Genomic DNA, 16075 nt, shown 5'->3' on the forward strand with positions numbered 1-16075 from the left:
TTGAGCTGAGCTTGAATAAATTTGAAATTTATTGCTTTGTTCACCTAAATTTTTTTTCCTAAGTGTATAACATCCCATCTCTTAATCCATGTAACATATTAAGAAGCCTTGGGACTGATCACTGTATTCCTTTGGATATTTGAGATCTGAAGCCAGAATATTGCTCTCACGTAAGATTCAGGTCCTAGGTAAAGGCTGGCTTCCTGTCCTTCCCACATTCAGTTCTTTATAACAAGAGTCAAGCAGACCTTTGCTCATGGTTCTGAGGGATCTAAGTGACCAGAATTGAAGAACTACTCTTTTTTCCAAATATTGACCTTCATCCACCTCTTATTCTGCAGAGTCTATACCCATCTATGTGTTTGACTTCCCGTGATACCACGCAGATGTGAAGGGGTTCGTGGCTACAGCATGTCAACTTACTACTTGCATTGACTTTCCTTTCCAGAGGACTGCCCAGGACTGAGGGCCACATGCAGCTTTTATTACATAATTACTCTACATCATAACTACCTTTAAAAAAAAGATGATAGAAAGAAAGGAAGGAAGAAAGGATGGGTAGAAAGAAGAAAATCCATTTTATACTCATGGATCCAATTTCTACCTGAAAGTTTCCTTATGGAATAGTGAAGCTATGTTTAAAGATACCCACGCCACTGGTGGTTGCACAGATCCTAGAGCCATCTCTAGAATGTATAATGAAATGTGTGTGTATTGATTAAAGCTTGCTAATTAATTTTCATTAATTAGGAAAAGGTGTAGTGTATTCACAATTTTTTTGCCCCTAAAGAGCCGAGTTTTTTAACTTTCAAGGTCAGTTAGAGAGGTCCCTTCCTGTATTGTCTTGTCATTGAACAGACACATTGCCCGAGCCAGAGGAGAGTTCCCTAATGAGACAGGGGACTGGTAGAGAGCATCTGGGGACAGTCAGCAAGCAGCTAAGGGCTCTGAAGCTATTGTAAGAGACATCTTCATTCATTCTCTCATTTTTAATCAAGCATCTACTGAACACTAGTTCTGAATCAGGGATTGGTCAAGGCTCTATGGACAGAAGATGTAAGGATAGCACTAAAGTTTCTAGATGTTCTCTTAGAATTATGCACAGTGCACAAGATCAGGGCACACAGGAGGAAAGCACCATCATTACTCTTTAGGGAAAGGAAGACTCTGGAAAGGCTCCTCAAGGGGTGACTTGGCTTTGAGCTGAGCCTCAAGGCAGTGGAGGCATTTGCTGTGCAATTGTTGGGTGGGAAGGAAGCAGGGGGAAAGAACTCTATGGGACAAGGTACAAAGGCTTGAACGACTCCTACCTCTTGGGGGCTGGGAACAGCTGGGTTGGGCTGTATGCACTTACCAAGGGAAAATCCCTTCTTGAATAAAAAGCCTTATTATTAAAGAAAGGTCATTTCCCCCATGGACTTTTGCCTACATTTTATTGGCTAGAGCATGGTCACATGGGGCATTCTGCGTATTTAAAAAGGCATATAGCACTGCCAAGCAAAATTAAGGTTTGTCGTTGAAGAAGGGGAGCATGAATACTGGGTAGGTGATTAGTCATAGTCATCGTTATGAGTTTGCTCATTTTTAAAAATTATTATTGTATAATATTGGAAAGCTTACTTGACTTCTTCAGGTCTCAATTTCCTCATCTGTAAAATGGGGATAGGAGGGACTACCTGGAAAGGTTATTTGCGGAGTTACGAGGGATAGATAGAAAGCATCTGGAACACAGTAGGTGCTCAATAGGTAGTGGGGGAGGGTCTTGTTCTCCCCCTTTCAGTCTTCTTCACTTCCTTCTCCTTTTTCAAATACTTGCCTCACTTTCCTTTCCTCTTTACTTTTAGATTATATAGAAACATTTGGAAAGCCTGGAGAAGATATTTTACAGTTTTAAACCCAGTTTTATTTCTCTTCATCCTGACTGACAGTTCCTAATTATCCCTGCTCTGCAATTAGGTGGTATCTTTTGTGAAAATGTCATGTAGTGTTCATAATGATTTGTTTTTAGCTACTACAGTAAATAAAGATGTGATTAACGCTTAAATTAAATGTCACCAGATATACACAGTGAGATAAATAGAGTGTGTCTAAAGAATTCAGCAGAATTAGACAGGTCAGTGAAAGGGAAGTAGAATTTGTTAAGCAAGTTATTTGCATTAACTACAGTGCTAGGTTCGGTTCTTTATCTACTTTTTATTTAATTCTTTCAAAGGCCTTCTGAGTTAAGTATTATTATTATTACTTGTTATTCTTTTCTTTTAGATGAGGAAACTGAGCATATCAGTGAGAAATTTTATTAGTTGGCTTGTAACCAAGATAATAATAATTTAAACAAGGTAGAAGTTTGTCTGTCTCTCATGTAAAGGGTGTTCAGAGTTCAAGAGTCCAAGCCTGGAACAGCGACTCTGCAGTCATCAAAAATTCAGGCTCCTGGTCTTTGTGCTCTACCACGAGGCTTCAACTGCAAGGTTTAGCCATGGTCGCAGATGGCTGCTGCATCCAGGAATAAATTTCTAGACTGTGGTTTGTACACTCCTTTATCTTCACCAAATTGTTTTCAGAGATACACAATCTTTCTAACACATGTGGAACACTTAAAAATATTGACTAAATACTAGGCCATAAAGCAAATCTCAAAAAATATCAAGGAGTTACTGTACAGATTACTCTCTCTGACTAAATGCATTAAAATTAGAAGTCAATGTACCAAAAATAACTGCATACATTTGGAAATTTTACAACAGATTTAAAAAAATAATTGATGAATCGAAGGACATCCATATTTAAAATGAAAAACTTATGTTAATATTTGAGGTATGCAGCTAATGTTGCACTTAATGGAAAATTGTGGTCATAAGTGTATAAGTGAGAAGCATTTGACTCAGGAATAGAGAGAAAGAACAAGAACATAAACCTCAAGAAAATTGAAGGAATAATAAGCACATACAAAAATCAATCAACTAGTTAAAAAGAGCAAAGACAGGAAAACCAGGAACTTGGTTTTGAAAAAATCGTATAATGACGTAGATAACCTCAGGCGCCCATCATAGATAAAAGATAATCTAGTAGTGGCTCCAGCTTTCTAAGAAATGATTGGCACGGGGTTAAGAGGGAGATTTTAAGTCGGCTATACTCAGAATTTCCGCTCCAGCTGAATCTCAGTTCCCACTCGCTGTTCCAGCTGACAGGATCCCTGGGCCCACTCTATGCCCATCCAGACCCCTGCCCAGCCCAATTTCTATTCCATGACAGCTTCCCTCCCTACTCGCCTTCCCCACCATGTCCAGCAGGGGGCAGCCTCTCCTCTCATTATCCATCAATGCGTGGTCCTAAAGAAAAAAACAATTCTCTTCCCTGGAAGAACCCAGCTATTGTCCTAGCTGGGTTCATCCAACTTTTAAAATAACATTTTCCCCCTTCCCTTAGTAAAATATTTATGTTTTTAGAAGGGTTTGTACTACTGGCTCTTTCCCTGGTAGCAGAAATAACAGCATTTAGTTGAGGTACATAGTTAATTGGTTGTACATACTGTCTCCCCAGTTCTCTGTCCCACACCACCCACCAATTTAGAAATGCTAAACCCTACATGCTAAACAATACCAACATACAAGAGTTATCCTTTCCCAACACATCAGGATTATGAGTAAATTAGTCGTAAATACAGGCAAACAACTAACAGCAGGGAAAAGAAGTAAAATTTGCTGAGCACCTATTGTGTGGTGGTTGCTTTAAATATTTTATCTCATTTTTATAATATGGCATCACGGTCAACAAACTAAAAATGAGAAAGGCTAAGGAACATGACCAAGTTCATAAAGCCAATAAGAGGCAGACAGGGGATTTGATTCCATTTCTGTGTGACTCCAAAATCCCGAACTCTTTGACCAGTCCACCACTGCTTGGCACTTCCTGTACTCAGCCCTCCTCTTGAGGAGCAGGTGTCCAGATGCTGGGCCCAGACTGGACTTCTCGGGACTGGAGATGGGCCCAGGGAAGGGATAAGGCTGCATAGACCCATGGGTCTATGTTTGAGAGTGAAAAAGACTGAAAGTTGGGGAAACAGATCACTCCAGAAGGGAAGGGTAGAGAATGGAGTTTGGAGACTTCACAGTATGGTGGCCAGGACTTCCCCGCCAGAGCAAGAAGGCTCACCATGGGGGACTAGAATGTAAACGTGAGCTGGGTGCTGTAGGAGGATGGCCCACGGGTACTTCCACAGCTCCTCCCCCTCCACTCCTTCAGTAGATTTAAAAATCTGTACTCACTGTAGAAAACTAGAAAACTTGGATAAATGAAAGTAATACAAATTCCTGAATTCTTACCTCATAGTTAGCAATTTGTAAAGTATTTTAACATTCTTTTCTTTGAGAATATTTACCTATAAATATGTAGTTAATAAAAAAACAGGACCATGCCTTACATACTGTTCACATCTATGTAGTTGGGTGCCTGAGCCACTTGGATAAAGAGGACTCCAGAAGGCTGGAGGGATTGGGTACGTCTGGGTTACCTGTGAAAATTTGAGTGACATAGTCTCCATGTGCCTGGTGCCTGAATAAACTGCTCCTGCAGGTTAATCCTGGTGTTTCACTTTATTATTTACCACAGCAGGAGAAACGAGCTGAACTTTGAGACACTTGTAAGATTTGGATAGGGATTTGGCAGATCTTCAGGGTCTTTACAATGAATCAGACCCTATAAATCAGCTGTAGTTTCTCATTGGTCTATAAATGTCTGTTTCGTTAAAGGGCTTCTTTGGATACCTCTGATCATCTCCTCTTTCTGAAAATTTGGAAGTTTCTCTTCTAATGTAATTCAGTTGTTTTTAATGTATTCATCCTTAAAAACCCAGTTCATATGTTCTGTCTTCAAAGAATCCATTCCTTCTCCATGCTTTCCTTGAACTTTGTACACACGTCTATTGGTCAACACAACACTATTTTGCAATTACATGTTGTACATCTGTGTCTCCAAACTTGACCTTGAATTTGTTGAGAGCAGGGACATTCTCAGTTTTCAATATATGTCCATGACTGGTGTATATTTGTTGACTCTTGTTGATGAAGAGTCATTTAAGTCCCCTGTGTGCTTTAGTGTTTTGGAGTGTTAGGTAGGACTATTTCTGCATCCCTGCAATTCCTAGAATTTCCTAGAACATTCTTAGAAGAGACATTTTCAGCCCCAAGCAGCCTCCCTGGTGCCCCTTCTTAGTCAGACCTCATTTTCTCCAAACATAATTATGCTCTGCTGTCCAGAACCATGGGTATTTGCCTGTTTTTGAGCCTCATATAAAATGAATCATACAGCTTGTATTCTTTTGTGTCTGAATTCTTTTGTTTGACTTTATGTTTGTGAGATTCAAATATGTTGATGGGCGTATCATTAGTTTGTTCTTTCTTGTTGTTGTGTAGCATTTTATTGTATGAGTAGTGATTATGGTTTTAATAATAAACTGTCCTTTGCTTTTTAGAGAAAAGGGTTCCTAAATTTAGAATATTATTTTGCCAAGGATATGTTTGGTTTTGTAATATTTTTCCTTTCTTATATGGCTCTCTAAAACATAAAGAAAAAAAGTCTGTATTACTCTTTCTCTTAAAAAACACTATTAAAAATATACAAATAAAATTAATAAACTTTTTAATTGAAACAATTGATTATACATATTTGTGGGGTACACTGGATAAGGAGAATGTGGTATATATATAGACAATGGAACAATGAACTCTTAATTTAGTTCTTTTCCATAGAGCTGGGCAGGAAATCCATCTTCCAGATTTTCATTCTGCAGGACATCCCTGAATGTTAATTTGGACGTAGAAAGCCCCCTTGCCTGACCTGCTGTTTTCTGTCTCCCGTCTCTCCCTGCATCAATGACCTCCAGTGAGATGAGTCAGAAGGCGGTTAAGGAGGGCCCCAGACTCTCCAAGAACCAGAAGTTTTCCGAGCACTTCAGCATACACTGTTGCCCGCCATTCACTTTCCTCAACTCCAAGCGTGAGATTGTGGATCGGAAATACAGCATCTGTAAGAGTGGCTGCTTCTACCAGAAGAAAGAGGAGGACTGGATCTGCTGCGCCTGCCAGAAGACCAGGTGAGTGGTCGCGCTGCCCACTCAGCACCGGGCAAAGCACTGGCCTGTGGCCTCTCAGCTCCAAGCCTACGCTTCCTGCTCTGCTGTGTGATGCTGGGGCTGGGCTCTGCAAACCGCTCTTCCCCCAAACCCCTGACCGTCGGCCCCTGTTAGACTCCGACACTGGCAGGCACTAGAGGGAGACTGGAAGGTGGGAGGGGGAGCAGGGCCTTCCTCCCTGTTTCCAGCTCCTGCCAGCATCCCTTAAGCAGCAGAGGAGAGCCCTGGCTCCAGCCTCCAGCTTCTTTTGGCCCTCTCAGAACCAGCCGCCGTGCAACGTCCCCTCAGAGGCCCAAGCAACAGCCAGCTGCGGCCCCCGCGGTGGTCAGAGCACCAGCCAAGCCACGGTCCCCTCCGAGGTCTGAGCGTCCGCCACGCCCCCGCCCAGAGGTCCGACCACCGCCAGCCAAGCAGCGCCCCCCTCAGAAGGCCAAGCAGCAGCCGCGCAGCAGCCCCCTCAGAGGGCTGGGCGCCAGCCGTGGGGGGTCCCCCGTCAAAGCTTCTAGGTTCTGGTAACACCGTCTTTTCCCTTTTGTTTCCCCAGCCCTAAGGTTAGTAGCTGCTTCCTGTGTTTACTAATATTGAGCTGTCTCAGTGGGTTTCTTTCAGCGTTACCAAACCTGTGTAATCAACTCCCTGTGTTAAATCCCCTCTGTCTGAAATACCTAGTGTGGCTTCTGTTTTCCTCCTAGACACTACTGGTGCATACTTCAGATGGCTGTGTCCATTGCTTCCTTTGTCTAATAGGACTGGAAGTCGTTAATTGATTAATTCAGATCATTGACCACAGCAACAGATGGAATAAATGAGTGCCTTGATTTTTATGCCCCAGAGAGAGGAGGAAGGGTGACTCTGATAGGATATCTGTGTGTGTGTGAAAGGAGAGGTTCAGCCATTTTTTTACATCCATCCTCCCAACACACTCATCTGTTGTTAATCTTAGTGGCAGTATCATTTGTTCATTCACTCATTTAGTCATTCAGCAAACATTGCATATCTATGAAGTTCTGTATGCTATGCTGGGGGAAAGGAATACAGCAGTGAACAAGACGTACTATTTGGTCACAGTGTAGGATGTAAATGCTCAAATATTGTCATAATCAGCTGTCGGCTCTGCCACACAAGTTTGGGGCTTCACAGAGGAGATTAGGCTAAAATGAGTGAAGGGTAAAAGGAGGTGACCCATGAAGATGAAGGACAGTCAGTGAAGCACATGTTCATCTGCTCTTAGTTAGGCCAGCTTTTTTTAAAAAAATATTTTATTTTTTACAGCAGTTTTAGGTTTACAGCAAAATTGAGAGGAAGATACAAAAATTTCTCCTATACCCCCTGCTTTCACACATGGTTGGCCAACTTTATAGTCCTTTTAATATTTGGATATGAATCTGTTTTATAAGGACGTAGGGCTGTTAATTGTATTTGAGTTTTCATATCTATTCTGATACCCAGCACCTGTGTATTAGTCCATTTCTGTTGCTTATAACAAAGTACACAGAATTAGGTAATTTACAAGAAAATGAAATTTATTACTTACAGTTTCTGAGCCTGCGAAGTCCAAAGTCCAGGGAATGCATCTTGTGAGAGCCTTGGTGGTGATGACAGTGATTGCAGGTATCACATTGCAAAAGTGGCAGAGCAGAGGGAACAGAGACTTCTCATGTGTTCTCCTTGTAAAGCCCTCAGAACCATGCCCCTGACCACCATTACTAATCCATTCACTAGGGCATGGTCCTACAATCTAATCACCTCTTCAAGGCCCCACCTTTCAACTAGCATAATAATATATAATAAGAGATATAATAAGCTTCAGTGAGGTTGGGGGGGCATCCAGTCTATAGCAACCTGTATACCATGTTACTGTGTGTAGATATCATGTGATGTTTGCTGATTTAGTAGAAGGAGGAATCAACTGCAAAGCATGGTAAAGGTGCCCCTAGAGAATCTGATTCATTGGTCACTGGTGAGGCTTGGGGATCTGCATTGTCAGCATGCACCCCATTCCTCAAGGAGTAGGGGCAGAGATGGCACACAGACTACCCTTTGAGCAACACTGACCTAAACTATCCATAAATAAGTGATCCAGGTTGTCTGTGATGTGTAGTAAAGAAACATGAAAGGGAGGGCCGGCCCCGTGGCTCACTCGGGAGAGTGCGGCGCTGGTAGCACCGAGGCTGCGGGTTCGGATCCTATAGAGGGATGGCCGGTGCGCTCACTGGCTGGGCGTGGTGCAGACCACAATGTGAGGAGGGTTGTGATCCCCTTACTGGTCAAAAAAAAGAAATATGAAAGGTGCCAAATTAATGGTACCAAAAGAGAAAGCATTAAAAAGATGCAAAATCAGGTGAGTTTAATTTGTGAAGAAAGTAACAGGCTACCAATCACTAAAACTTTAACAGGAAGTTATAGCTTACTTATTAACTTAGTCCCTCCGAGGGGCCAGAGTAACAGGGTCCTAGGACAGGTAAGTTTTTGTATATGGAGTCAGGTTAATAGCAAAAAATTTGTTCTTAAGCAGTTACTAAGTCACATTTGAAGAAAGGGTTAAAAAGGTTTTCTGAAGCCAACTTGCTGTCTAAAATGGTGCCACTCCTGGGATATTGTTTTTAGAGGTTAAAAAATTTTGACAAAGACCTTTTGGGTCTTTAATAGCTTCCTTGGATATGTCTTCTCAAAAACCAGAGAATTAAACTTAGAAACTAATTGGTATGATTCCAGGATCCTGACTGAACGTGGTAGCATTTTCATATTTAATGGGAGGAAGCCCTGGCATCTTCCTCCTAGTTTATTCTGCTCTCTTGACTCTTTAAAAGTTTAGGATTTCACAAGGTTGTTCTTGCCTTTGGGGTTAACATCCTCTGGGCTGAGTCTCAATGCTCTGCTTTGGAGATCTGGGGATCCTTTGAAAACCACCACGGCTGTGAGTGGCTAATTTGAGTCGTCCTCTCCTAGCATGTCTTGTGTGTACCCAATTGAGCCTTGCATATCAGAAGCATGGAAGACAATTCATTTCTGCATGTATTTATCAAACCTCTTCCTCAAGACCGTGTGCACTGGACTGCACCAAGCTCTGGGAGTCAAGGGGAATGAAGTGGGCCCCTGGTCAAGCTGCTCAGATGGTGTTTCTGAGTGGCCTGTCCCTCGGTGATGCTGCTCTTCCCTCCAGAGGCAGACCTGAGCTTGGCAGCCTCCGCCCTCCACCCATGTCCAGTGGCTCTACCTGCCTGCTCCCTCTCCTTCAGCCACTCATTTATTCCCTTGTCTCTCTTCAGCAGATGATAAAATCAAAGCCTAGAAAAATAACTGTTAGAGGAAAAGGTGTTAAAGTGGCTTCAGATTCTCCACAGGATTTGGTGTCTAAAAGACAGAAAACATTCTAGTCCGAAGCAAGCCCCAGTTTGGGGGTTTGTTGACAACCTACTGTCCTGGGCTTGGCATGGCAGCACATTACTTCTAAAGCTTAGGACACGCACCACCAGCTGAATAACTACATGCCAGTTATATTAGTAATAGAGTGGAAACCACTCTACTTTCCTTTTGTAACAATAGAAGAAAAGATTCATGTTTGCACATTGTTTTGAGTTTGTTTGGGGTTTTCAGGACCTCCAAAGAATAGTGCAATCATAAACGTTTTATAGATGTCATAATTGACAGACTAGAGTTTATTTCAGAAGAGCGCTGACCCATGAGCAATAACCACTAGGGGCTCAAGAATGTCCCCTGACAGTACCAGCTCTCAGGGCCAGCTGCTGAGGCCCCAGCTGTTAGGTAGAGACAGCTTCCCTGCTTTGCAGGCATGCAGACACAAACCTTTTCTGGACACTTTGTATGATTTGACTTGTTTAGTCCTTCCCGTGTCAAAGAGGTAGACTCTGCATTTTCTCCTTCTCTTTAGCCTTTAAACATATTTGGCTATCTCCTATTGACTGTGAGTCATTTCTGGCCCTGTCCTAGCTTTTTTTTCCCATTCTTAGATAAATTCTATTTTATTTGTTTTATTTTTTATTCTCTTAATTTATTTAAAATTAAACAAAAATTATAGCACTGTCTTATGGGGGCTATAATATTTGTAGTTGTCATAATATGTCAGGCATATTTTAAAAAGAATAGTGACTAGGCTGCTAGGCAGTACTGAGGGCTGGCTGAGCTCTGCTCAGAAAAGCTGCATATGAACCATTTGTTGATAAGGAGCTGATTCTCCAGTGAGGGAAACAGACTGTCACCTCTGAAATCACCAGTGGATCATCCAACACCACATCCACGTCCTGCTTCTCTCCCAGCTTGCTTTGCCAAATACCCTCACAGCAACTGTTCTTAAACTTTACCAGGTACCTGCAGTGCTCCAACTCCTGTTTTTCCTTCTCCAACCATTGGACTCTCTCTTCACTTTCCTCCCTCTCCAAATTAGGATCCATGGCTCAACATTTTAATCTCTCTCACAAATACACGAAAATCTCCTTCCCCCTGAATATCTGTCTTCCACCCCTGGGAGAACCCCAACCTTGGATGAACCAAACCACTGTTTCGAGGCAGCCAAGCAGCAGGGGAGAAAAGCACACAGCAGGGCAGTAGTGGCTGGGTATAGGTAGAATTGTGCTCTTCATATCACTAAGCACCTGTTTTCTTTTAGGCAGTTATAGTTCAGTTACATGCATTCAGACAAAGGAAGGAGCCATGTACCTGAAAAGTGTCATATGTGTATGTGTAGTTTACACACACACAGACATGTATCTCATGTATATCAGGTTTATTGAGGTATAATTTGCGTATGGTGAAATTTAATCCCTTTTGCATACAGTTCTATGCACATAATCATCTAATCACTGTACAAGTAAGTTACAGAATAGTTTTATCACCCCCCAAAATTCCTTTACACTTCCCCTTTGTAGTCAACTCTCCGGCCCCTAGCAACCACTGATCTATTTTCTGTTCCTATAGTTTTGTGCTTTCAAGAATGTCGTATACATGGAATCATCCTTTCGAGTCTGGCTTCTTTCACTTAGCATAATGCTTTTGAGATTGAACCACACTGTTGCACGAGTCAGCAGTTCTTTCTTTTTTGGAACGGAGTAGTATTCCATCACATGGATACACCTACCACAATTTGTTACTCACCAATTGAAGGACATTTAAGTTGTTTTCAGTTTGGGTGATTATGAATAAAGCTGCCACAACATTCATGTGAACATAAGTTTTCCTTTTTCTAGAGTAAATAACTAAGACTGGTATTGCTGGGACATATGGTAGGTATACCTGCATGTTTAAACTTATAAGAAACTCCTAAATTATTTTTCAAACAGGTTGTACCATTTTGTATTCCCACTGGCAGGGTGGGGTTCTTGTCCTCACTTTGTATTGCCAGCTTTTAAGCTTTTATTCATTCTCATAGATGTGTAGTGGTATCTGTAGTATTAATTTTGCATTTTCTTAATGACTAATGAAGTTGAGCATCTTTTAATGAGCTTACAGATCACCCACCAGACACTTATTTGGAGAAGTGTCTGCTCAAATCTTTTTTATTTTGAGCTGTTTTCTTATTATTGTGTTTTGAGAGGTTTAAAAATATTCTGGATACAAGTTCTTCATCAAAAAGATGTTTTGCAAATATTCTCTCCAAGTTTGTGACTTGCCTCTTTATTTTCTTAACAATGTTACATGAAGAACCAAAGTTTTAAATTTTGACAAAGTCAAATTTATCAAAATTTTTCTCTGGGTCATAGTTTTTGTGTTATATGTAATAGATCTTTTCCTAACCCAAGGTCACAAAGATTTTCTCCCAAGTTTTCTTCTAGAAAATTTAAATTTTAGTCTTTACATTTGCACCATTATCCACTTTTTTTGATAAATGGTGTGAGGTATGGATTGAAGTTCAGTATTTTTGTATATGGTTATCCAATCGTTCCAGTACCATTCGTTGAAAAGATTCTCCACTGAATTACCTTGCAATTTTGTCAAAAATCAATCAGTCGGTCATATATGTGTGGGTTTATTTCTGGACTTTTTATTCTGTTCCATTAATTTATGTATCTTTCCTTTCAACCAAACCACACTTTATTACTGTAGCTTAATAGTAAGTATTGAAATCAGCTAGTGTGAATTTCCCAACATTGTTTTTCATTTTTGAAATTGTTTTGATTATACTATTTCTGTTACTTTTGCATATAAGTTTTCAGTGTGTCAAGTTCTACAATATGGGGGTACTTCAAAATGTTCACAGAAAAATAGAATTAAAAGACAATATGAGCGGGCTGGCCAGTTAGATCACTTGGAAGAGTGTGGTGCTGATTACACCGAGGTCAACTGTTCGGATCCCTGTACCAGCCAGCCACCAAAAAAGAAAATAAATAAATAAAAAGTAATACGAATCTTTCTATGAACTTTCTGAGAGCCTTTACACTTATTGCTGAGCAGGTGCTGCCCTCTTCCTGGGCTCCCATGGTACTTCCATTGCTACATTTCAGACACCTTCACACACTCCCTTGCTGGAATGTGCATGAGTTGGTCTTGGCTGATGTTATTGACAGAGTAAGGTGTAAATACACCTAGCAGCCAGTCTGCCACAGTGGGAACAGCAAGGACCCTGGCATCACGTTTGAGCCTGAGCTCTGCTGCCTGTGGATTCCCTTTGCCCAAGTTCCTTATTCTCTCAAAGCAATATTTTTCCCATCTGTAAAATGAGGATATTGTCTGCTTCATTAGTTAGCATTAAGTGTTTAGTTCATCATATTGTTCTAGGAAAGTGAATATGATTAGAACTGCTGTTTAATGGATACCTTGTGTCATTTATTCCTAACTACTAGCAGATTCTCTCCAACTTACTTCCCTCCACTGGTTGACTTGAGTTCAGGGGCTGTTGCTGCATAATTCAGCCACGCCCACTGCCATCACTGTGGCTGCCATTGCCAGTGAGTAAAGTGCCAATGAGGTACTTAGATGCTCATATTATCTAAGATGCCACCGTGGCTGGTTGCAGTGATACCTGCATAGGGTGATGCCTGGGATCTGTGGGCTTCCATGCTAGTCTCAGAATCTAGGTTTTATATTCAGCAGGATCTATGGAGAGTTCTAATACTTACAGGCCGCCCCATGTCTGGAGATCACAGAGGTAATTCAGAAAATGTAAAGATTCCCTCTCCAAATTTCAAGGGATGTATTCCAACCCTCTGGGCTACGATTCACACTATAAGTTTCAATAAAATATTTCTTTATTTTTCCTGGTGTCGTCAATCCAGTTTGAAGGGCATCAGCATTTTTATCTTGATACATAATTTGATACAAATGCTATTGTTAATACCTGAATATGAATTTTATTTCTAATTTTTTCCACCCCTCAAATTACAAGAAAAGCTGTGACTCCTATAAGTTTGGTCTCTAGAATAAAAGTATGCCACAGTCCTAAAGCATATATCTTGTGTGTGTTGTTTTCTAAAACTTTGATAATGCTCTGAAACTATTCAATGTGGCCTTATTTCAAAGGCAGTCATGTAGAGTTCTGCTGTCTAAATAAATTGAAGTTGATATCATACAACACTTCATTTGGATAAGTTTGTAAGCAGTGCTTATCTGGGGCCACATACTTATAGTGTCTTTATTGGATACTGTTTATCTCCTTCGTGAAGACAGTCTGTTCCCCATCAAAATAGGAACATGTCAATGTGGTCATAATATTATAATGTGAGTACATACACTCTGTAAATGCATGTACATTCGCATCTTTACTTCTATGAGTAGTAAAACTTTTTTTTCCCAAGAATGGAATGGGTTGTGCTTTGATTTCCTTTGTGCTTTTCTATATTTCAAAATTATCTACAATGATTACCCAGAAAAGCAATAATTATTATACATAAAAATAGGAGAATTTTAATAGAATATCTTTCCTAGGCTTAGGCCAGGGAAAAAAAATCATCATATTAATTTTGGTCAGAGACTACCAGAATTGCGAAATTAAAGAGAAGGATTCTAAGGCTGAATTTCCCAGAAGAAAAATAACTTCAAAGATAGTCTCCAAATTCACAATTATATTAACTGAACACAAGAGGAGAGTGTACATCACTTACCAATGTCATGGATTTTTTTTTTCTCTTTGTAAACCAGATTGAAAAGGAGGATCAAACCAGCTGCAAAGAAGAAGTGACCAAGGAGGAGTTTCAAGTGAATGGACGGCCTCAGCTCCTGGGCTCACTGCTTCACAACCCACCTGTCCTGGGACAAGTTATCCAGTTTTCAATATGATGCAGGGGCAGACACCTGCTGATGTGGCAACTGTCGATGCCCACAGTCCCCATGGCATGGGGGTCCTGGGGCAGCCTGCCTGGAGGTGAGAAGGGGCATCTCTGTGTGTTATGCTCCAGTCAGTGCATCCCAGCAGCACTGCTGGTCTCCAGAGCTCAGTGCATGGCTCTGTTAGTTTCACCTGCAGTCTTTTCTTCCCCAGGGTATGCAGAGGTTCCTAAGGTTTTTGAGTCAGGATGGCTCGAGTGCCAGCCCATGTGTTGTCCTCTATACCTTTATTCTCTTCTGACCCTGGCATCCTGTTGCTGAGGCTGAATTTAGATCCTTGACCTTCTTCTTTGTAATTAATTCTCCATCTGGGTTCCTCTCTTATCCTGTGCTGTTTGGTTTTCATTGGCCTTCTTAATTAGTTCCCTGTACCAGCTCATAGACCGAGCTACAACTGGCTCAGGGGAAGATCCAAGTTATTTCCTGAGTAACACTTTAGGCTGCCATATAATACAGACATGCAAAGAAATCCCCAGACAGTGTATGAGTTGTTTAAATCACATGTCAGATGTAGTCTGTCTGCTGTGTCAGAAGCAGAGAGAAAAGGCATGAGGAAGTAGCCCCGCCCACCCCTCAGGCCCCGTCTCCACCTCACAGGGGCTTTGTGAACATCTCCTATTTCAGCCTGCGTGAGAGCAACCTTTTAAAGCACTGCCTTTGAGACTTGTCCAGCCCAATTGTACGGTCCCGACTCCAGAACTGATGGCTTTCAAAGTGTGTAACCTCAGGCAAGTTTTCTGTCTTCAACCAGGATGTCCTACCCCAGTCCCTTGTCCTGAAGGATCCCATTCCTCCCCCTCTCCAGACACAGGCTGATGGGCCTAGGGCACCTTCACAAGACCAGAAGACTCATTCAGGCTCAGAGAGTTTATATTTTCAGATCGCAACCACCCACATTCCCGGGGAGGGCTGCGCCTTGGTCCCTCAGTTCTTTCCCTGGCTGGCTCCTCCATGTTTCCATCTGATGGTGTGGCGGAATCAGGAAAACTGCGAGAGGAGCTTGGCCTTGGGGAGAGGAGGCTTAAGTGGGGCAGGGGTGAGTTAGGGGAGGTGAAGCAGTCCGACTTCCCTCCCTTGCAGGAGGCCATTCCATGGAGTGAGGGAGTCTGAATCCAGTTATAATGGAGCAGGGTAGGGGGTTGACTTCCCATCTCTCCTCTCTATTTTGCTCTCACTATCCTGTAGCTCCAAACTCTTGGGAAGAACTTCAGTCTTCAGGGTGGGCTCTTGATCAGGGGCATAGAAACTAACCCCCAGCCCCACTCCACCTGGTTCCACCACATCCTCTATACAAAAACACATGCTCAGGGAAGGAGTTTGCCCCCTGGGTCAAGTGGAGGATCCTCAGATCATCCTGCGCTCTTGCAGAGTGGGGTGTGTGTATGTGTGTGCTGGGGAACTTAGCTTTGGAAGAATATCTTTGGGCTCTCATTGTCTCTCTCAGGCACCCATACTGGACAGCCCCTCCAAGTCCCATGTCAGTTCCTGACATGTTAGTCCCCTGAGGACCCTAACCACTGAAGCAGATCACTGATGGCACTCTAACATACCCCTCTGGGGCGTGGCCTTGACTTAGGGTTCCACTGCATACTCAGCAGTAGCCTGTGGGAGCCCCTCTTGGGCTGCTTTCCCTACTCAGCCCAGAGTTGGGGAGTTGGAGGAGAGGGG

The 16075-nt window shown here is 42.1% G+C and overlaps 1 protein-coding gene across 2 annotated transcripts; it reads left to right on the forward strand.

Moving 5' to 3' along the window:
* Positions 1 to 5885: 5885 nt before the first annotated feature.
* MOBP (myelin associated oligodendrocyte basic protein) lies at positions 5886 to 14261 on the forward strand. Of its 2 annotated transcripts, none has more exons than XM_063115370.1 (2): positions 5886 to 6091; positions 14222 to 14261. In XM_063115370.1, the coding sequence occupies exons 1-2, from the start codon at positions 5886 to 5888 to the stop codon at positions 14259 to 14261; spliced, it is 246 nt and encodes an 81-aa protein (XP_062971440.1). The 2 variants fall into 2 exon arrangements, with proteins under 2 accessions (XP_062971440.1, XP_062971439.1); XM_063115369.1 differs by lacking the exon at positions 14222 to 14261 and adding an exon at positions 6391 to 6646.
* The last annotated feature ends 1814 nt before the right edge of the window (positions 14262 to 16075 follow it).

Source organism: Cynocephalus volans, chromosome 11, assembly GCF_027409185.1.
Source record: "Cynocephalus volans isolate mCynVol1 chromosome 11, mCynVol1.pri, whole genome shotgun sequence".
Lineage (NCBI taxonomy): Eukaryota > Metazoa > Chordata > Mammalia > Dermoptera > Cynocephalidae > Cynocephalus > Cynocephalus volans.

Bases quoted from the DNA above. Each gene is read 5' to 3' on its own strand.
- MOBP (XM_063115369.1), top strand. From the start codon at position 5,886: ATGAGTCAGAAGGCGGTTAAGGAGGGCCCCAGACTCTCCAAGAACCAG. The intron at 6,092-6,390 runs GTGAGTGGTCGC...TGGCCCTCTCAG, and splicing joins TGCGCCTGCCAGAAGACCAG to AACCAGCCGCCGTGCAACGT.